The 23,650-nt window shown below is 35.1% G+C and overlaps 2 protein-coding genes across 2 annotated transcripts in view; one reads left to right on the top strand and one right to left on the bottom strand.

Moving 5' to 3' along the window:
- LOC137392222 (nuclear pore complex protein Nup93-like) overlaps positions 1-5,344 on the top strand; it is a 30,264-nt gene extending 24,920 nt beyond the window's left edge. Inside the window, exons 13-17 of the mRNA XM_068078880.1 lie at positions 1,859-1,977; positions 2,066-2,264; positions 3,889-3,959; positions 4,102-4,183; positions 5,173-5,344. Coding sequence (XP_067934981.1) covers positions 1,859-1,977; positions 2,066-2,264; positions 3,889-3,959; positions 4,102-4,183; positions 5,173-5,292 — 591 coding nt within the window. The 3' untranslated portion in view covers positions 5,293-5,344. The remainder of the gene's footprint in view (positions 1-1,858; positions 1,978-2,065; positions 2,265-3,888; positions 3,960-4,101; positions 4,184-5,172) is intronic.
- Positions 5,345-5,358: 14 nt separating this feature from the next.
- LOC137392223 (ADP-ribosylation factor-like protein 2-binding protein) lies at positions 5,359-23,524 on the bottom strand. The gene is made up of 7 exons (XM_068078881.1): positions 23,466-23,524; positions 13,363-13,438; positions 12,921-12,982; positions 11,792-11,898; positions 11,546-11,631; positions 7,267-7,363; positions 5,359-5,820 (listed from the first exon to the last, which is right to left on the bottom strand). The coding sequence occupies exons 2-7, from the start codon at positions 13,434-13,436 to the stop codon at positions 5,653-5,655; spliced, it is 594 nt and encodes a 197-aa protein (XP_067934982.1). The 5' UTR covers positions 13,437-13,438; positions 23,466-23,524; the 3' UTR covers positions 5,359-5,652.
- Between the last annotated feature and the right edge of the window lie 126 nt (positions 23,525-23,650).

The following is a 23,650-nucleotide window of genomic DNA, read 5'->3' as shown; positions in this document are numbered from 1 at the left end:
AACTTAGCTTTAAGAGCTTCAAGTCTGTGTTTAGTGAGCTAAATTCAGTTGAGTTAAATTCAAAGTTTCTGTTACGAAGCGTCACAAAAATTTAGTGTATCAAATGCATTGCCGTCAAGTCTCTCAGACCGCCATTAGCCACTACGTTCGTCTCACTGTAATGTTCATAGTAATGCTACATTTTATTGTAGCTTTTAAAAACTAAATAGGTATTTGTTACCTTTTTACTGGATTTGTTAAATTGCCACAGTTAAAAACATGTTTTTCTTCTGTAATATTCTGTTTTGTGTTTTTTCATAGAATAGTAATGGATTAATTTGTATTTAGTTATTTTATATAGGAAATAATGCCTTGAGACACATGTAAATTGACATATGAGCTTAGTTCCATATTGCATTATGCTCGTATGTTGAGGTACGACTGTACCAAGTTTTATTAACATTTTTCAAGTCGTGAGAATGTGAAGAGACATTAGTGAGATCGAAAAGATTAAAAAAACTCATCTAGTAGGTCAGTTCTTACACAGTCTACATTTATAAAACTCATCTAGTAGGTCAGTTCTTACACAGTCTCTGCATTTATAAAACTCATCTAGTAGGTCAGTTCATACGCAGAGTCTACATTTATAAAACTCATCTAGTAGGTCAGTTCTTACACAGTCTCTGCATTTATAAAACTCATCTAGTAGGTCAGTTCTTACACAGTCTACATTTATAAAACTCATCTAGTAGGTCAGTTCTTACACAGTCTCTGCATTTATAAAACTCATCTAGTAGGTCAGTTCTTACACAGTCTCTGCATTTATAAAACTCATCTAGTAGGTCAGTTCTTACACAGTCTCTGCATTTATAAAACTCATCTAGTAGGTCAGTTCATACGCAGAGTCTACATTTATAAAACTCATCTAGTAGGTCAGTTCTTACACAGTCTCTGCATTTATAAAACTCATCTAGTAGGTCAGTTCTTACACAGAGTCTACATTTATAAAACTCATCTAGTAGGTCAGTTCTTACGCAGAGTCTACATTTATAAAACTCATCTAGTAGGTCAGCTCTTACACAGAGTCTACATTTATAAAACTCATCTAGTAGGTCAGTTCTTACACAGTCTCTGCATTTATAAAACTCATCTAGTAGGTCAGTTCTTACACAGAGTCTACATTTATAAAACTCATCTAGTAGGTCAGCTCTTACACAGTCTCTGCATTTATAAAACTCATCTAGTAGGTCAGTTCTTACACAGAGTCTACATTTATAAAACTCATCTAGTAGGTCAGTTCATACGCAGAGTCTACATTTATAAAACGCATCTAGTAGGTCAGCTCTAACACAAAGTCTACATTTATAAAACCTGTGCCGTGTATTAGATAAAATTAGCATGCAACTGCTCCCTAGGCACTTCAGATCACATGTACTTCTGTATCTTTCTTACTGGATATTTTTATGCAGCTAATGTTTGAGGTCTATAAAATTAATGATAGCTTCTCACACAGTAAAATAATTACTTATCATATATTATATGCTTTGTCCGCTGATGCTGACCGATGAACATTTTCATTGCTTCCCATTTCCTTTACCACATTGCAATCTAGATTGTTTTGACTTATTGATGTTGTTTTACAATTTTACTGATTTATAGGTAAGCATCAAGTGTGTACCCACAAACCATAATTTAATACCACCCGTCAACAAATTTGCATGGTTTGCAGTACAGGGTGTAAGTGTGAAATTTAACAGTGATATTGTTACAGTGTACCTCACATGTAGCATAAAAGCTGTTAGTAATGATAAGGATCAGTTAGGATCTATTTGCCCACAGGCTAGGCACGCTTCAATTCTGGCTCTTTCTATACTTGTAGTCTCATGAGAAAGCTCTAAGGCTACTTAGCCAGCTACTCAGTTCTCATCTCTCCGAGCCATCAGTCAGTGGCTCAGCCAAAGATAGGATTCATTCACTAGCCCTGGACATTGCTAAAAGGTTGGTGCCACTGGCTAAGTCTTGAGCTATCAGCCTTGCCCAGTCATATTTCTGCAGTGTGGTTTACAATATATATTGGCTGTTGTAGGTACAAAAGTTATACAGATATGTCAAAGCAAACTTCAGGGACATTCTATCTTTTACTGGATTTGGCCCTTTTCTTTGAACAATATCATAGCGAGCAGATGGACAAAGCTCTCGATATCATCAAGCAGTTAAAGATCCTACCGAGTACACTAGACACTGTTGAGCAAAGAGTCAACTCCTTCAAGTATTATGAGAATGAGGTGAGATCGAGTAGCTACTTTTTTAAAGGAGGTAGTACTATGCGTGGTTCATGTGACTGATGCCAGTTTAGCTGACATGCGAACCCCATACGGAGACCACCTCTATGCGGTTGTGCATGTCTGTGGTTCTTGATCATTTTCATAGAGCACTTCAGCTGTTAAATGGACATGATGAAGATAATAATGTAGAGGATCTGCTGTGACCCTTCACTTCTCTACACTTGAGGGAACTCGCCACTTTGAGTTGAGAATAAAGTATATGTAAGCAATAATAATAAAGAATTGCAACAAAAAGTGTATTACAGCAAAAAACAATCTTGTGTGAGCGTTTCAGTCGATGTGTCTGGCTCCAGCTGGCCCTGTTATACTAAAGGACTCATCCCTCCGACTGAGGATCAGCTGGTCCTTTTTCCTTCGGCCAGTTCAATTAGTCTTGTTGTCGACTTTTTGGCCCAGCTGGGCCAAGCCCTCAGCCGATCGGCGTCTCCTTTGTGGCTGGGGGAGGGCTGGTCGGCCAATGAAAAGTTGGAATTTATCACAATAAATGAGTGATCTTTAGGGAAATTATGAAACATGAGTAAACACATCACATACAGTCATACCTCGACATACGAGCTCAATGCATTCTAGGACTGACCTCCTCTGCTGACCTCCTCTGTCAATTTACTCGCGTCTCATGGCACTATTTTCTGTATAAAATAACAAATTAATCCGTTACCACATTATGAAAATCCATTTTAAGAGGATATTACGTGTGGAAAGTGGAAAACGTGTTTTTGATTGTTATAATTCAGCACCTACACTAACAAAGTAACAAATACTTATTTAGTTGCTATGATCTGCAATAAAATGTAACGTCACTATGTGCACTACTGAATGGAGTGTTTAAATTGGAAAAAAGACATTGTGGATGAAGGTGGTCTGAGAGAGACTTGAGAGCAACGGGCTCGGTACGCTAAACCTTTGTGATGCTACTTAATAGAAACTTTGAATTTAACTTAAGTGAATATAGTTTACTAAACACTCACTTGAAGCTAAGTTTTAATCTTTTAATAAACTCACTTTAATTTTGTCGCCATGTTTTTTTAGTGTCCGTGTTTCTGGTTATGCGCGCTTGTCTCGCGTACACTACAACTTTTAGCCAATCTTTTAAAAAAGTTTTTTCAAACTAATTCGAGTAACAATATCGGGTGATACTGTTCTCAAAAGCGGTCTCTCTCATACTTGATCATTTAGTGGCCATCGAGAACTGGCTCGTACGCTCAGATCTCAAAGATTACTCGTATCTCAAGGAAGAAACTTGCTAGAAAGTCAGCTCGTATCTCGAGTTTCTCACATGTTGGGACACTCGTATGTAGAAGTATGACTGTACAGTTTACATGTCAGTCCACATTCATGACACTTTCTGGGCCACCATAGTTTTGTGGTACCTGAATGAAGGTGCACTTATCTCATTTTTGTGTATTTATTAGATGTCATAGCTGCTCATAGTGGCACCTTCTCACGACTTTACAGTATATGCCGTGCATATAGTAATATATTATTATTATTCATTCTCCTGTGTCTGTTTTACACATTGATGTTGTATTGACACCTTATTCCTCTTATCCTCGCCTATCCACAGATTCGACAGGCCCTTCCGGACATACTCCTGGCTACCATGAATATACTACTCACTCTCTTCAAAAAGATGAGGTACGATAACTGTGGTGTTTTTGTTGTAAGACTTTCTATGCACACAATCATCAGTTTCACATCTTTTCAGCATAATGTTGCAGTCTGCGATTAGTTTCTACAGCAATTGTTCTGCCACCTGATGGATCTTGTCATTTTGTAGGCCTGTCAGTTCCAATAGCAGTAGACTAGACCAGTCCACTTCCTTTTCTTTTGTTGGTGTAGATGATGGTGGGAGAAATACGGTAAGTGAACCACTTTGCTTATCAAGCAGTTGGCAGCATTACTTTGATCGATATCTCATGGCTAAATGATTTCTCTTTATGAATTTTTCAACAAGAACTGTTTCACAAATATTAATAGTGATTTCTGTGGCCTATTATGGCAATATTTTATTATTAATATTTTATTATCTTTTTGGAATATGGTATTGTTCTAGGATTTTATTACGTTGAATCAATCTTGATATCGTGCATAAGACAATAGATTACGGTTGTGAATATTTCCACTTGTAAGAATAATGATAATAATTCTCTGAAGTAATCGCATCATTTATCTGTACAAATTAGGTGGTTTGTATGCCAGGCACATTCTCAAAGTCGAGTTCAGCACAACACATATGTCTATGTATTTGTTTCTCTTAATAGATTTGCAATGAATGCCCAAATAGGTTAGCACAAAATCTTCAGTGTTCATCAGCCATCTTAGGTTAGTCAGTTTTTATAATGCCGGTGTTTATAATTCATCTCGACTAGTGAACACTGATGATTATGTATTACTCCATTTGTCCTTTGAATGCTAATCTATGAAGAGAAAAAATTACATGGGTATGTGTATTGCGCTAAGCACCGACCTTGGGTTTCCCAAAACATTCCCAACGCCAAACGTTGTCATCACTACTGGATTATAAGAGAATAATTCGAGTGTTGGAACATTAGCAGGCTGAACTACCAGGCATAACTGGATTTTCTGTTATGGCAATTATAAAGTTTCCACTATTGTTTTTAATAAATAATTGCTATGCTAAAAATGGAAATATCGTCTATAATCACTCTACCTTTTTAAGATTGTTCCTTTCCAGGATTTGGCACTCAACCAATCCTCACTGTAAACATAAAGCTGATCAAAAAGCTGTTCTGATAAACAGAATTGCTATAGTTTTCAAATATCAATTACACCGCAAGATATTTGTTCATGGCTTTTCGTAATTTGTTGCTTTGTTTGGTCGCTGCAGGTGGTATCCTCGCTACGGGAACATGCAAGAGCTCTCATAACGTTCGCTGGTATGATGCCATATCGGTTACCGGGGGATACAAGTGCAAGGATGGTGCAAATGGAGGTTCTAATGAACTAGCGATATTAATCTTCATGTATTTACTGTACAAATATACTATTCAACTATTGTATTATGTTATTTACAGTTAAGTACTAAAATAACGTTGGAAATGTGTTTAAAAATGACCATAATCATATAACATCATAAAGAACAAGAATTCAGCGCAGAGGTCATATCTTGGTGGTGGTCATATCTTGGTATATGGGCTGAGTTACTACCGTCCCTCAAGTGTAACTGTACCTCAGATTGTACCCAATCCTGCCGAGTTCGTCTCCTGATAGCAAGAAGACTTATACATAACCTTTCACATGTCTCATGGCCTAACAAGAGATAATACGTAGTGTTTGATTGCTTCATTCCCATAACATAGAGCACCAGTTATAGGTCCTCGTCATGTGTATTCTGTGCTGACTGGTCCCCTGCACCGTCTGGTTTGTGTAGGATTGCTGCAGAACTAGTGGGCTCAAGTGGTACATCAATTGGGTCTATTTTTAAAGGAGTAACTGTTATTCCAGTTGATAGATCTACCATTGTTTGCTCTTTCATCTAAAGCAGAGATTGGTTTGTGAGCAACGCATTCAATAAAACACCAATAAAACCCGGTAGATGACTCTCCTAGAAAGACATACATTTATAAAAGCATAAACTACAAAGCTGATATTTATTATGAGTTGAAAATCATAAGTTAAATGGTAATAAAATAACATATTTGCATATCTGACAACTGCACTAACAATTACTCTCAGGGATGCCATACATCTTCATATTATATTGGTCTTAGGTTTGGCTAAAATGCACAAAATTAAATGTTTTCTAATGAAAGTTTGTTTACATGGTGAAAATGAATAACCAGATATAAGTATTAATTGAGTGCTGTCTGGTCTTTGACCTAGGTTCAAAAACGGTTACATGGATACTATTTGATATCCAGGATTTGTTGTATAAAAATTGGGTCAGAGAAATGTTACACATGCAAAAATGGGAGCCACAGGCATATTTAAAGGGGGATTGCAGCATACAGCATGCATTTTGCTAGACCTCAGTAGCCTTTTCATAACTATTTGCACCATTACTATGACTTCTGTGTCTCCAAAATCTGCAATGAATTCGATACTAGGTTACATATACATAAACTCAACTTTACCAATGCAACCAAATTATGTAGTACATGTACATAATGAAGTCATGAGATATTTGGATACTTTATAATGTAACTCATCACTAGTAAAAATGCTGGATAACATTTCTAATTGAAAAGGACAGAAAACATTTAGTCTTAGTTAACAGAGCGGGCATGAGTCTACGGGAGCATTTCTGTGCTCCACGAAACAAGTGATGTTTTACCAATATTCTTAGATTATAAGGGTACCAGAGAGGACCCAGCTTTCTTTGTAACAGAAATATTCTTTAAATGTAGCAATCGAATTCTGAATCCTCATGACAGCCTAAACCAGTAACAACATATCATAGATCTATACATGGCCCCTTGTTAGTACCTACAAGGGGACACATATGCATCTATTGACTCCTACTAGTTCAAACTACCATAAGGATTCACAGTTTAAACACACTTGTTAACTCAGTTCTTCATATTTCGACAAGTTGGAGACACCCAATTGAAAAACTATTACAGGAAGATCCATGGAAACTGTGAAAGACATCCAAAACTGGGAATTAACTTTTAAACCACAATTATTACAGTTATAATGAGCACATCGGCTTAACACCTGTGGTTCATGAGTAACCATGGCTGATTACATCAATGGCAAATCAATTTAACTAATGCCCAGCTATCTATATAAATTTTAGGAATTTAAGCAGAATTTTGTCACAGCAACTAAAATTGCAAGCGCACATAAAAAGAGAAAGAAACTCCAAAGACAAAATTCTGTAATGCCAGTGGAGTACAACCAGACCCATTTTATTTATTACATTTCTATAAAACTGAAATGTGACTGTTTTACATTCCTACAAGCAATCTGGCATGCTCACCGCTCTGTAGTCTAAAAACATTTCCTTGAAAGATAGAAAATCACTGAAGGTTAAGAGCATCTCAAATATTTCTCCTTCCAACTCATCTTTTCGACGCCTACAAAACGAACATTTCACACACAGGAGTGACAAACTGGCCAGTAAATGTGAATAGCGATATACTGGTGGCAAAATACATGTGTACAGCTTGACTAAAGATGTGCCTAGAAATGTTGCATGTAGAATTAGCATACATTCACTTCTATACTACCTGTCAATGCCGCCAGTTACACTTTGTACGCTAGCCTATACCTTTATTTTAAACTATAAAAGTCACACCCGTGATATTTCTCCTATGCTGAATTTTGATCACTACCTTTGCTTGTCAGTGCGCATTCATCAATAGCAAAAAAGCATTCTGTGCTCGACTACAAGTCAATCAATTTTAATTTGGTTTCATTAAGTTTTTAGGTTGATATTAGCTATAAAACATGATTGTTCTTTTTTTGTTCAATCATAGTAAAACTAATAGTAGCGTTATGTTCTATTCACAACTTAGCACTATGGTCAACTTTGATATAAACCTGTTATAATCACACACATGGTCATTAGTAAATGCTATACCTTTTCCCATCATATCGACTAGCTACAAGTGCAACTATTCGAATACTTTGTCATTTCAAGCCATGCTGGTATATTTAATCACTCCATGCTATAACTTATGGAATGAGTAAATCATCGGAAATGCATGAAATGAGAGTAGAGAAATGAAGGCTTTAATCAATGGACGAAGCTCCCCTCTACTGAATCTGCGGTAAATGAATACAATGATCCTTCACATTTCGCAGTTGATCGGCAGCGGTGCTGCCAGTGTAAAGTGAAAGTCCACGAAAGAGAAACTAATTTCTCATGTTACTTTTTCAGTAATCATAAGCATTTCCCTCCTTTTCTTAGGTTCACTAGACAATTTTGAGTGTCGAGGGAGGTTCAGAGACATGATGACGGTTTGCACAAGCACTTCGCATTCTTACACTTCTCAAAATTCAACAGAAAAACGGGAAACCGCGATGACTACTATGACAATGATGCCTGCGGATGATCTCACTGGGTCGCAGCATGAGAGAGATTATGTATTGTGGCTTTTTATTTTCTGCAATTTTCAATTTATTCATGGATATTTTTTAACCCGCGAAGTACTGAAGCAGCAAAAGCTAAACTATGAAATAGTGCAAGATTATTGTATTTATTACAGAGCTGCTCTCAAATCGTAGTGATTTGAATATTCGAATATTTGAAACAAATCATTTTGTACTGATTTGACACAAATGGTGATTTGATTTGAAAGTAACTTGATTTGATTTGAGGTTTCGGGCTGATTTGAAGACTTGATTTGAAAAATAAATCAAATCACATCGCTATCGATAGCCTTGTCTTCTGTAACCGATCGAAACATTTTTACGGCGTTTGCGAAGTTAGCCCAAACTTTGGCAAGAAATGCGCACCATTGATACCGAGGCTAAGCAACCGCGTATTTGTCCCTCTACAGAAAAAGAAAAAGACCGCGTGTCGTGTGTGTAAAAAAAAACAACATGAGCAGCTCTGGTAAGTTGTGGAAAAGGCATGTTTGTAGTTGTGATGCTGGCATTGAATACTTTGATGTCAATTATTTGATTGCTAGAAATTGGTTGTGACTATCCCACTCTAACCTCACAGTCACTACTCAAAATAAAAATTACTTGCGCTGTGCCTACGGCATGAATGAATGAATAGAGTATTATAATATATAATATTCTATACAATACTATTCCATGCCGCGGACACATTCAATATTCACAGTCACGACAATGTTCGTGAATATAAATATGCATTATTTTATAATTGGCTGGAACTTAATTAATAAAATAAATTAAAATTTTATTTGTTATATCAAATTTATTAGAACAATTTTAAATTAAATTTTGATTTAATTTATTATTTTAAATTATAAATGAATAGCTTAACAATAAGATTCTATCCAAGTAAGTATAATAAATGTAATAATTATATATCATGCATAGTTTTAACATTACCATTTATATATACATTATTATTATATAATTAATTATATTAAATGTATAATAATATAATTAATAATAATTTATACACAGTCACTTACTTACTAAGTGAAGTATAATACTTAAAACAGGATTTCGATTAAAAAGGACGATGTACAGAAAGAGGAAGTCACATGCACTCAGCAAATACAAATATGTGATAATGAAGATATGTTCGCTGATTTTTTGAATAGAGCACTTTTAGCTTGTACAAGTAACCTGGATTCAGTAAATCAGGAGATTGAAAAGTATATGGCAAAAAGCAGATCTTCTTGTAACACTCTAAGCTGTTGGCAAGGTGAGACACAGTTACTGAGGCTTAGCAAGCTGGCGCTGAAGGTCCTTTCAGTACCAGCTTCATCAGCTCCCATAGAACGGGTTTTTAGTGAAAGTGGCTTCATCATGAGGCCACACAGGAGCTCATTGACATCTGAAAACTTGCCCAAGCTAGTTTTTTTTAAATACAGCAAGCGTATTTAAGTGAATGTGTTAATATTATGTAACTGTTAATTATAGGCTCAATGCTTAGTTTCGTTTCTTTCAAGTTCATGCCTCAGTAACTGTGTTTCACTTGCCAATATTTTCAGGTTTTATTTTATATTTGTATCTTATATTTTGTAAATTTAAAAAAGTAACTAAAGTTTTTTTTACATTTGTACATTCTTGCTTAAAAGCTTCAACAAAAGTAAAGTCACAGCCATGACCATAAACTGTTACATAACCCTCCACTCATTCATTGATGTATCCAGCCAATGGAATGATGTGCTCTGCAATTATGTTTTAACATACCTCGTAGAACAAAGAACAAAACCGTATCTAGTGATAAATTTAGCACACATAATACATATAGTGGTACAGAGATACAGCTATACTATTCCTATCCATAGAACCCAAAACGGGCAGGGGGGCAAACCCCTTTCCTTCTGGTTCAGGTCCTATGGATAGGAGTACAGGCTACGCCGCTACAGCTATACTGTAGATTGATCATACTATGCAACAATTGAGCGAACAATTAGAGAGAGTATTTCAAATCATTCTCAAATGATTCAGGATTTGAATTCGTTATTGGGCTTAATCAATTTGATTTGATTTGCTTCGAATCTGCTGACAAGGGTGGAGGATTTTATTTGTAGTTTGCCGGAAATGATTTGATTTGAGTCATAAAAAAGTCATTTGAAAGCAGCTCTGATTTATTATTTATAGTTTATTATATATCATTTATTTATTCCACGACCAAACGAGCGGATGCGAAGTTAGGGAGTTTTTATGATAAATGCATGTGCACACAACTTACGAAAATTATTCATCAACAATGAGACGAACCCTTGTTTGAAAATTTCATCAACAAATTTAACCATCGTTTTGTAGATTAGTTAAAGTATAATAACGATACAAAACACATATAGGCCTATTTAAATATGTTACCAAGTCTTTGTAAATTATCGAAATTCTCTAAAAACTTACCCATCTGATCGGATTATACACAAATAGACAGATTTATTAGGACGAAAATCGTCACAAAACGCTTGAAAAGCTTGGTTTAATAAAAGTTAAGACCGGAAATTGAAACGGCGGTCGACAGATAATAGAACGATCAAGTCGTGCGCATTTAGCGAAAAAATAACGTGCACTTTTCACCAGTCTATAGCATTGTCGAATTGCCGAAGGTTTCGGCAATTAACATAGGAGTACAGAAATCGTTTCATTTTTGCCGATTTCAATTTTTTCATTTTCTTATGAGATTATTACAATAATTAATTATAAGTTTGGATGACTACAGAACAATGACTACGTAGTACAGATTTTCTAAAAATCTATATAAATATCACAACTTCGTGATATTGATAGCTATGACGTTTTGAAATGTAAACAAAATTGTGCATTGGTTTTATATTATTACTATATTAATAATACTGGTTATTCTAATAATATCAGTGCATTTTACTTCTAATATTGGCCAATATTGCATTTCTCTTTTTGCAGGAGGAGAGATATAAACATATAATCTTTTCCTTTCATTATTGCTATTTGTTGTATATAATAACACCCACACCCAGTACATTACATTGCAGTTATCCTATTTGACTGCTAATATTGCATTTCTCAACCATCAGTACCCTTTCTTTTTTCCAATATCACTTTGGTCGTGGGCTGTATGACAGTGGAATTTCTAGTAGTTATTATTTACAGAGTATTTATAAACTTACTCCAACTGTGCAGCGAACTCTGACATGTCAAACCCTTCTATTCTCTTTTCTAGTTCTGTCTCTATGTGCCTCTCAATCAACTTGCACTGCAATGTATCAACCAATGACAAAAATCAACAAGGATTTACAGCTACATGTACACTGACCTGCAGTTTTAAATTTAGCTCAAGCCTGTACCTCAGGCTATCTAGAATGCCATTAGATAGCCTGAGGTACCCTTTCAAAGACAGATGATAGGTGACTTACATATTCTGCGTGTATGTCCGTGTATACAAACTTGTTTTCATCTGTGTTCTCAAACTCGAGATAATGTTGGTCCAGGAACTTATCTTGCATCGATTGAAATTCTTCTTCTAAAAGCAGAACAACAAGTTGTAAACCAGAGTGCTGAGCTAAGAGCTTGTCTTTCACAGGAGCAAGTTCATCAACAATCATAACCAAACCTGTTCAAAGGTAGCCTAATGAAGCAAGACCCGCCTGAAATGTGCCCGTGTTTCACAAACGTTATCCAAAGCTGCTTCTTTCACTACACATTCCATCAAAAATTAAATGTATTCTTTTTACTATATCGCCACGACTGTGAAACCTCCACTTAATATTACATCCACACACAAATCTTCCAGCCTACAATGTAAAATTTTACCAAATACTTGAGCTGACCCTATGACCCGTATGTCGACAACAATTTCTAATATGCGATGTTCAAAATTCTCAAAACACTTTCATGAGCGACGGTGAAAAAGCTCATAAAAATTAAACTAGAAATATGAAAATAATAAAAGCATCTAAGTTAGTTCCTCTATCCCTGCCTCGGAAATTACGCACTTCCATTTGAGAGTCTTTAAAATAGAGTAAAAATAAAAACAACTTTTTTTCGAATATTACTTTATTTTTGTATATAATTTTTTAAAATCTTGTTTTTTACAGTTTTATTAAATGCTATTGTTTTAACGCTCTGCGTAACTACTTGCCAAATTTACTGACAACATACCATAGGTTTTTCTGGACTTTGATGCAGATTCAACATGTTAAAGTGAATTCTTATGAGAATATTTGTTCCAACATACAACTGTTTCAACATACACTGTCTTAACATACGAAGAGGATCTTGAACAAGTTAAGCTTGAATGTAAAGGTTGAAGCTTAGAGGTTGAATGTAGGGGTTTGACAAGATTATAATCAGCTTCAAAAAAACTTCTGATTCCTTTGAAAAAATGTGGCAAAAGGAAAAAAGTTACCTTTTTTATCAGTTTTTTCTAAATAGACATGGAATTGTCTTTACGACTACACTGAGGTGACATTGAAATACATAAACTTTTGGAAATTACTGTGGATTTTCGTTATCTTATGGAAGTTGCGGTGCAATGACACTTACCCATGATTATATCCTCTATATGCCCAACAGCAACATCAAATTTTGTGTCTTTCATACTGGACCTAGCGAAATGTACAGGAATGGCTGTCAATAAATTGAAAAATAATAATGGCAAAAAATTACTGAATGACTTAATTTAAAGTAAAAATTAACTTATATCACATATCAAAACAAACATCAAAGTGTCGAAAGAACATATAAATGCTCTACACTACTATGCTATATACCTGTTAATTTTGAACGTATCTTTTAAATGTGGTTTATTTACTTAGACTTACAGTATCCTGCTATATAACACTCTCTCAAGTGAGATGTGCTTAGCTAGACTCATCTTGCTATATGACACTTTCTCAAGTGAGATGTGCTTAGCTAAACTCGTCTTGCTATATAACACTTTCTTAAGCAAAGGATCAAGCTATACACAACTTGCTACATTACGTACGATGATGCCGCTAGTTGCTCTTCCATGAAATCCATAGGTTCCAGTTGTAAGTACTTAGTCTCCAAGTCTTCCATTGCTGCAGAACACAAAATTACGGCTGAATGAAAGTACGTTTGAGTAATGGCTATACAGCAGATGAGGTACATAATACAGAATAAGTACATATATCAGGGTTGGCTCGATTTAAACCAGCCAAAAAAACGGTTTTTACAGTTTTTTCATTATTTTTTGTGAAAAAAATATTTTAAGCTCCTAGTGGTTCCTGTGCGGTAGAAATGCAATTCTATGTAATTATCAGCTGTGGAAGTTTATTTAGGACACAGTAGTAAATTGATGGCAAAGCTCAAGTTGAAACTACATGAAATCCTAGCACAACAATGAATTTGTGAGTTTCATTTTCAATTGCTTTTATCAAGTGATATGATGATCTCTCTACTGATAAAATATGAAAACCATGTGAAATATACTAATCCAATCATCGTCTCTAATAATGAATAAATACTTTCGCCAAGTCTGGCCAGTGAGAAAGGATTGCTTACAATTAGAAATTAAAATAAAATCTTTTTGGGCAAAAGTTTTAAATTTGCAAACTAATATTTCATTTTTGGGCACAAGCCAAAGTAGTTGGATTGTTGGTATTCAGTTTATCAAGTTTTTAGTGTTTGGAAAATTTAAAGTTGTGCCTCAAATTTCCAACATGCCTCGCAAAAAGGATCCCATTTGGCAGTTTATCACTCGAACTGCAAAAGACAAAGGTTTTAAGGCAAAATTAAATAGGTGTGCTTTCGCGACGCAAGGTCACGCAGATAGGCTTAAACCTCCTGTAGCAAAATGTCAAGCTAACAACAACAATTTAGACAGAGGTAAAGCCATTTTTAGCCTGATTGTGACGCGCGGGACATTTGAATGCTTCTTCGCATACTTAACAACCCAGAACTTTTGCTGTGATTTTTGCTGTTTTAGGCAGCACTTGACACTAACTATCACTGAATGAGATTTCATTTTTGTCATGTGGTTGATTGAAGAATTATTAAATATTAAAGCCGGTGTGACGAGCAGGACCATAATTTGACATGAAAAACTAATTTGCAATTGATTGCAAAAATCTCCTGAAGTTTTTGACTCATGAGGTTGTTGTTTGACACACTCATATCTCTACTACACTCCTACAAGAAATATGTAGTGTTTCGTTTTCAGGCTTATGTTTAATGATTCTGTGAGGCTTGAAAGAAGGCAACCAACTGTGTCGCGCGGAACTGTGACGCACGAGACAAAAATAACATAATGAAAAAGCCTGGATGTTTCTACATTTTGCAGTTGTTAGACAACGAATTGTCACGATTTGGAGATACAACATCGATGTACTAGTGATAAACCAGCTAATAATTTAAAATTGTTATGTATTATACTTATTTTATTTAAACATGAAACATAAAGCATATGATTCAAAGATTGTCAGACATATGCAGTAAACCATTTTTTTTTAAATTGTTACATTTTGCCGTTATTATTTCCTCATATTCTAGTAAAAGTATCTCAGTGACCTGATAGTTCCTGCTGGTGCATTAACAAGAGATGCTTTAAGAGGAAAGTTCCTCTGGGTAGTTCTTTTGTCGTTGGGTTTGGCTGCTTGAACTTCTTGCGTGCACGGTGCATGTACTTTATAGTGTAGCTACTTTCATTAGCTTCCGCTGTGAGAATTTCTCCAACGTTGACTTTAGAGCCATAGGCCAATGCGACCAGCATTTGTGGTGAAAACTGTGTTAGTGTTGGTGAAATATCTCTTGTGGTTACCCCTTGATTAGGTTTGCTGCTCTGTATGTGTAGAATTGGCTGCCAGGGAGACACCATTCCATCAGAACAACGTCACTATCTTTTTTATTTGCTACATGATGGCACAATTGAATGCCATGAATTATAGGCACCATGGACCAGGATTCTTTGTGGATCAGCGTTGTTTCAGTAATCTTATCTTTTGAGATGGAGAATATCTTCAGTGGTTTCACTGACTTGGAAGTTATTTTTGTTGCAGCTTCCGCACATGACTTTGCCGAGTTTATGACATACCTTTTTTGGTACACTACCATTAGAACCTATTGTTTGATGCTTTCCCTCAATACCATCTCTTGCACCTTTGTCATGTGATGTAATTTTTGTAACTATACTTTACAAACACAAATTTGGTTCAAAGATTACCTCATGATTTGACGGCATCACTCCAAGTGTGTATCAGTAGGGTAATCTTGACAAAATCCATGTTCTGAGTTACAAAACATGACAAATTAATTCCAATTTTTCATTTCTCTCAAAGAGACTGGCTTCTTGACTTGGAATATCAAGCGTTGCTTTTACATGCAGGGTATCAAAATGAAATTTCAAACAGAGGCAGATATCATATTATTAAAAAATGTCCTGTGTGTCACAAATACTTCCATAAAACAGAAACTTGCCTCATTTTCAGCAAATTGACCAGTTTGGCTGAAGCATAGCAGCCCAAAATCGAATATAGATAAAAAAAATTTAATTCAGATAGCTTAGGAAAAACAGGCCGCAACTAAATGCACTAAAATTGTGACACACGGGACAAACTATTCTTTGCTCGCCTGAATAGCAAGGAAAAATTGCACACGGAAAAAACACCTTGAAACAACTGGGCTAAAAATTCTACTCTTGTATTGATTATAAAAGAAGAGCAAAATTTATTTCAGAATGAATGGCAAAGTTTGAGAGAAGATGACCTATTGTCCCGGGCGTCATACACGATACCAGAAAAATCTACTTGCATGCCCTGTATCATCATGAGAGAAGATTTCATTATAAAAATTTTTCATGTTTCTGTATGTCTGAACATGTTTACTCACTAATTTACAGACAATTATGACCACAAAAGGTACACAAAAAATGGCCTATGTGCATGACACTATGCCTGGCCTTGCCCACAGTGGCGCTAGTATTCAGGTGTAACAAGTTGAGTCATCTGCCACTGCTCCAAACACTAGCAATGCACCTGCATTATGCTCTGCTTTTCACCACCACACAGCTAATCACTTGGATTAAAATTCCTACTTATACATAGAGCTGCATGTAATATATTCACTTTACGTAATAAGATTTCCGCTCTGTATTTCATCAATCATGTTTGATTAACGATTCATTCTGAAATTTCCATGTTTTCTCTCTTTTTTCCCATAACAACTCCCACAGTACAATTTTTAACGGATGATTTCACATATGTACGTTCAATAATCATGCAGCTATAGTAAGTGATGTTAATTAAACTTAAAATTGCAAAAACATTGGTCAAATTATAAAAACCATAAAAATCGGTTAAAACCATAAAAAAACTGGTTTAAACAAAAAAGAAACCTGTTTTTTTTTGTTTTTCATAAAAGCTATGGTTTTTTCCAACCATGCCATATATATATATATATTTCTCAAAGTTTGTGTATATGCATGTATGTCTAAATACAAATCATTGAAATGATATTCCGCATTCTGATGGATTTGAACCCACGGTGACTGCTGCCGCAAGTTTGAAATCCAGATGCTCTACCAATGAGCCATACAAGACATTATGTTATATGTCGTTATCTTATTCGATATACAGTAACCACACACTTATTATTTTAGCAATGCGCCCACACGTTACGATTCCCCTGTTTAGAATTTTTTTTGTAAGGTTCTATTACTATATATGGGGTCCAGGCCAATTCTTCTCATGCGGGCATTTATTGGAAGATATTTTCTCTCCGTTCGGTCAGACAAAGACAGTACGGTATCTCATTTTTACATTTGTACCGATATCAAGAGGTACCAGTATCGTCGTATTCAAAGTTTTGATGGATAGCTTCTGGTAGAACTGTAACCTTTTTTATACACGCACACTTCTATGCAAGAATTGTTATTATTAATTCAACATATTCAGGATTTTTATTTTGTTTTCTCAGTTTGTATTAATTGTATCATTACTGAAACATATTTGATTGTAATCGTAGCAAAACGCATTTAATTTAGCTACTACTTGCTAATTATTTCACATTGATATTTAAACATTTTTATTATTGTTTGTTTTTTTAATTTATTTGACCTACACAAAAAGTTTTCCTCATGATATGAAGTTTGAAAGTTACAGTTGTTTGACTAAGTTTGAAAATCTTTAGTTGTTTTTATTGGCTCTTAAATTATTTAACTACACAAAACACTTTTCTCATGATATGTAGTTTGAAAGTTAAAATGGCAAATATTGTTATATGTAAAATACAAATTAATTTTCAGTGCAAAGAATTTTGTATTACCCGGGCAAGACCGGGTAGTACGGCTAGTATACCTACATATAAGGGTTATGTATAGCCATTCTCCTATAATGGTGGTCAAATAGAGGTGAAGTTCAAATAAAGATATAAACATGTATACATCTTTATTTGACCTCCACTACAGAAGATTGGTTGAACAATAAGCGCCACCTTTAATTGAACGCCATTTGATCTTTACAAGTCCATTAGGTGATCAGTAAAAAGTGGTCCACAAAATGGTACTAACAATTGCTTTGCTACATAAATAACAATTAATTCTTTTGTTGTTGCTGTTCGAATCAAAGTCAATTTTTCAACTCCAAAGCTTTATGGTTTTCGTTAAAACTTGAAATCAACAGAAATAATTAATAGCAGTATCAGGTTAATAATAGTTCCTTGTTTAATGCGGCATCCATTTAAAATTTACGATGAAATCTACTAATAATTTGAGGCTGAAATTTCTGCTTAGCATGCATGTGCAAGATTACTTGTAGTTTCCCTTCATTTGCGTGAAAAGTGTTTTCTAAATGGCAACGCGTAAAAGTTTTGCTCCGCTAAAAATTGTTTGAACGCTAATATCAACTAGTGCATTAGTGCAGAAGAAGAGTTGGAGGTCAGAAGACACTGTGTAAGGTATTGAACATTAAAAAAAATGAAATGGCTCCAAACATAGGCAGCAATCAGAACGACAATGGCCGATCAAATGATGCAAATGTTTTTGTTTCAAAAATGTTAATTTTTGTTTCTAAATTTATTATTAATATGGTTTGTTAACGTCACTTGTTCTTGAATATATATTTGTAGCATTTGATAGATTATCACTATATACATCATAAATTTGCAGATTTTTAGCATATTAGTTGACAACATCAATGCAATTATCTAAACATGGCTTACGATGGATCAACACTCATAATTCCTCATCTATTGCACATAAAAAGCCATTTTTGGCTGCAAACATATCAATGAGTGCAGTGAACTTTTATGCAACATTGTTAAATATAGTTGTAAAATAAAAAGATGCCTTCAAATTGCAATGCTGGCTGCAAGGTGTTAAGTTAATTGCAAGCAATAGGTATTAACTGGTAGAGATGTCACTCAGCTTTCTAATGCATATTTATTTAGAGATTTACGAAAGGTTGGAGGTAAATTAGCAGATTTTTTGCATCCAAAAAGGTTAACATCGCTTGGCCAAAGGAGAGCGCAAAATATAGGCAACATTCACCCTACCCATAAACGGGTTAAATTTATTTTCCCAAAATTCTGATGAGCTATTTTAAACACAACACAAATGCTCTATTTGAATGTCACCTCTAATAAAGCGTCACTCTCGGAGAAGGGTTAAAAAATATAGCATCATGGTGTTGAAATAGAGGTTTTATGATATTTATACATATCCCTTACTGGTTACCAACGCTTACTTTGGCAGTTATGAAAGTTCTACTAAAAGCGAGGAAGTCTTCACTACTCCAGATACACGAAATCTAATTTTTTTAATCATGTAGCGAATATAGCAGCGTAAAACACACTTCACGCTATACAAAGTGAAGCACTTATTAGCCAGTAATTATAGCAAATGAGTGACTTGGGTAATGCCAGAAATCACACTTTTTGTATGTTAGAAACAGAGAGTTGTAGAAAACCAAGATTAGTTCATGAGAATTACATGATACAGGAAGTCAAATAGGAAACAGTTAAATAAATTCAAGCAAGTTTAAGCTAATGAAATAATCTCAGCAAGCTAGGAATGAAAACAAAGGTAAACAGATGTAACAATATTAACCATGTTGTTGCAGTATATTCCATTTTATTGCACTAAACATACAGTAGCTACAAGATTGTAATTATCAAGAACCATTTGAAGATTTCTAAATTTCATCAAGTGTTTAAACTGAATTGTGAAAAGTTGATTAGCTTGCAATTCACCTAGTGATGTATTCCTCTTATATTCATTGTATGAGTACAATAAAAACTATCTGACCAGTGCATATATATATATATATATATATACCTTTCATAACTGCAACCAAAACTATGTAATTAGCGCATACACCTTTCCCTATTGCTCATAATAAACGAGAAAAATGAGAAAACCATCTGCATAATCAACTCTAAAATGAACTACCTCTACCATAAAAAAGGTTGAAGATTTTCCTCAATCACTAGAAAAAATAAAATATATATTTTTAGTATAGCAAAGTGTTACCAACTGTGAGCTGCCAACTACGGTACTAGGAATAATTTTCTAGATTAGTGCAAAGACAAATAGACCTGAATATGATAAAAAAGAAACGTTTAATATGAATACAGTACCAGAATGCCTTTTGACGAAATTTCCACAAATGGAATGACACTCAGGCAAGCAGTTGGGCATAAGAATTACTAGCAACAAAAAGTTAGTTATAATGTTAGCCTGCCATTTATTGCAAATTTAGTAGCTAAAATAATTGTGACTAATTGCATTTCAACAAAAATTTCCCATTCAAAAAGTTTAAAACAAGAATTTGAATATTGAGCACATGGCTAGCTTAGAGAAGATAGCAGGCCATGGCCTTGGTCTTGGTCAATCGAACCCTAAGACCTCGATCCCCGAGGAAAAAAGGGCCATCATGTACGTATCTAGATCTAGTTCAAATGTTTTCAATAAAAGTCAAGTAATATTCGAAGTAAGTAAAATCATGACTATAAAAAGTGCGTTAAAAATTTCCTCGTAGGTCGCGAGAAGTTCTCGGTAAAAAACTGTTATGATAAAATGTTTTGCTGGCTGGAACAGCCCCAGGTACGTCATTGGATACCGATCTGGTATGATGTGAGTGTGTGTCATTGTGTATATTGTTAAAATTATTGATTAAAGACTCATGCACACTGCTGGAGAGAATTTTTATAAGTAAAACCATTCGAGCCGACTTCCGTCTGTTCTTAAGCAATTCCAACCCTAATTTGTCTCTGGCCATAGTCACGCTTTCCACCCCTTTAAGATCCGCAATAAAACGCACAGCGCGCCTCTGGACATTTTCCAGTTGTGTTTCATGTTTTATGAGGTATGGATCCCATACCTCACAAGCGAATTCCAAAACAGGCCTGCACAGACTAAGATATGCAAATTTTTTGACGTTTCTGGGTGCTCCGTGTAATACTCTCCTCAACATCCCTAACCTTTGATATGCTCTAGAGGTAATGTCATCTATGTGTATGTCCCATTTAAAGTCATTAGAGACATTCACTCCCAAGTATTTAAAAGATTCCACAATCTCCAAGTGTACGCCATAAAGGGTATACGATAAATTAACTTGGTTGATTGGTGGCTTCCAGCCAAACAAAACTACCTGGCATTTTTTAACATTAAACTCCATCCTCCATGTGTTAGCCCATCGCTCAAGAGATAAAAGATCTTGCTGAAATAAAAGCGTATCACTAGGCGTTGTAATTGGACAGTATAAGAGAGCATCATCAGCAAAAAGGCTTATAGAAGAATGTTGAAGAGAACTTCCAATATCATTAACATAAACTAAAAACAGTGAAGGGCCCAAAACAGAACCCTGGGGGACTCCGGATGTAACTGCCAAAAAGCTTGAGTTACTTCCTTGGATAACCACTCTCTGAAATCGATCAAACAAAAATTTTTCTATCCATTTGATTATTGACTTGTCAATTGTAGTACGAAGCAATTTGTCAATTAACAGACCATGGGAGACTTTATCAAAAGCCTTGGAAAAATCCAAGACTGCTGCATGTACTGATGTTTCATTATCAACAGCCGCCATTATTTCATTTGATATAGAAACAAGCTGAGTAGCACAGGAGAGTCCTCTCCTGAACCCATGTTGGTCAGGGCTTAAAAACTCCTCAAGTATTGGGCTTATGTTGCTAAGAATAATATGCTCTAAAAGTTTGCATGATATACATGTTAAAGACACCGGTCTAAAATTTCCAGGGAGCTCTTTGTTCCCTTTTTTAAAAATTGGTACAATATTTGCAGTTTTCCAGATGTCTGGCAAAACTCCAGTATCCAAAGAGTATTGAAAAATTAGTGTTAAAATTTCAGCGGTATTATTTATATCAATACTAAGATCGTTTTTTGTCAAGCCATCTGGGCCCGGAGCTTTGCCATCTTTAAGACCTTTCAACATTACTATGACACCATCTTTAGAAACAACTATCTGACTTTTTGCTACCCCATCACTATAAAAAGTAGGCCTGTGGTCTGTTTTTGAAAATACGCTTTGGAAAAATGTGTTAAAAATCTCAGCTGTCTCTGAGCAAGACTTGTCCTTAAAAGCTGACGTACCGCTACCACCACTCCGGCCACACTTTCTTCGGTAAAAAGAATAAAAAGGCTTACTGTCCCCCTTGCTTAGCGGTTCAAAAAGAGTTCTAATATAATGCTCATGTTCCATTTTTCTGAAAACCTTTTTGTTTGTTCGTCTGAGTATCTTGTACTCTTCAAGGTCCTCTGGCAAGCCCGATCTTTTAGCTTTGTTATACATCTTTTTTTGTTGCGTAACAGCTGTTTTGGCCTCTTTATTAAACCATATAGGCTCATTTGGTTTCGAATTTTTGATCTGGTATTTGGGAACAAACCTTTCAATTGCCATCTGTAAATCACTCTGAAAACAGTTCCAAATCACATTTATATTTGCATTATCCCTAATTAGATCTTTTACTTTCACCAGTGTATTATCCAGGCGATTTTATGGCGATTTTCTAAAACACTAAAATAACAACTGGATATTCTATTCAAGTTTCAGTCGTGTGTTCAATTATTAATAACTGAATATAAAACAAAACAGCGCGAGACCCTCAACAATCAGCAAAGCGAACCTGAATATAAAACAAGACATCTCGAGACCCCCTACAATCAGCAAAGCGAACCAATCGACAACAAAAAAGCTCAACAACTACGAGTGATATCGTAGAAGTTCTAAACATAACTTTCAACGTTTTCAAAATATAAAACACATTGCAAACAAACCGACTATAAAAATAGCAAAACAATTTTAGGTTTTTTAATTTTAGGCTTATTTTAATTCTTTCTGGCCTAGAACCACTCGAGAAATCAGAGATGGAATTTGATAATTTCGGCACACCCTTTTTGGCAACTTTTGGCCCGGGGACATTGTAATCAATGTTGTATTTATATCATTGTAAATATTTTGTATATGGCATTTGATTCATTAATTCATTTTCTTTTTTTTTTTTTTTTTGATTCACATAGCAGTATTAGAAATAGATATTATATGATGTAAATATGAAATATCGAAGGAATATTGTTGCAATACTCTTTAGATACAAATACAAGCCGAAAGCAAAATTAAAAACACTGAAAAAAGGGAAGAAGGGGAAGAGAGAGGAAAGAAAGGAGGAAGGGAGGGGAAAATTTTTGCTGGTATACTGTTTAAAATAAAGAGTTCCCACGTATTGTGCCTCCTGGAGGCTTTCAGTGGGAAAAACCCGATCCGAGGTTTTATTTCAGTCAACTCACCAAAATTTAACAAAAGAAACTGCTACCAAAAAGCGCGTTGTCTCGACCACATTAGAACTTACGCAAAACAGCTGTTACACTTACTGGCTAGCTATACCCTTATTTTCATTTTTTTTAATTTCATTAACAGATTCAGTCGCACAACTAGCTGATGTGAGACCTTGTCGCAGAGACTCGGCTTTTTCCTCCCTTATATCACATTTCGCAAACTACAGTTTACTCGTGGTTTTATACCGACAGAGCAATACGAGCAGTCATAGAAACAGACAATTGTAACATAAAGTTTAAAGATAATTTAAAGAGAAAGACAACAGCTGAATGATTTATACCGTTGCAGGGTTGATGATTTTCGTTTTCGTGTTCAATAACTCCGACTCTATCGTTGTCATCCGCCATTTTCAAGCGTTGCATCGCTAGGCGAGGTGCCGTTGCATCCCCTTTAAAAGTCGTGTGATCTTCCCTATCTGAACGCAGAAAGCAGTTTGAAAATACTTCAACAAAATCAGACTATTTT

This window comes from Watersipora subatra, chromosome 3, assembly GCF_963576615.1.
Source record: "Watersipora subatra chromosome 3, tzWatSuba1.1, whole genome shotgun sequence".
NCBI lineage: Eukaryota > Metazoa > Bryozoa > Gymnolaemata > Cheilostomatida > Watersiporidae > Watersipora > Watersipora subatra.
The sequence above is the reverse complement of the archived record's forward strand: the minus strand, read 5'-3'. Positions and strand labels throughout refer to the sequence as shown.

Bases quoted from the DNA above. Each gene is read 5' to 3' on its own strand.
- LOC137392223 (XM_068078881.1), bottom strand. From the start codon at position 13,436: ATGGAAGACTTGGAGACTAAGTACTTACAACTGGAACCTATGGATTTC. The intron at 11,899-12,920 runs GTAAGTGTCATT...TTCTGCTTTTAG, and splicing joins TATAGAGGATATAATCATGG to AAGAAGAATTTCAATCGATG. The intron at 5,821-7,266 runs GTGAGCATGCCA...TCTCTGCTTTAG, and splicing joins TGTTTTTAGACTACAGAGCG to ATGAAAGAGCAAACAATGGT.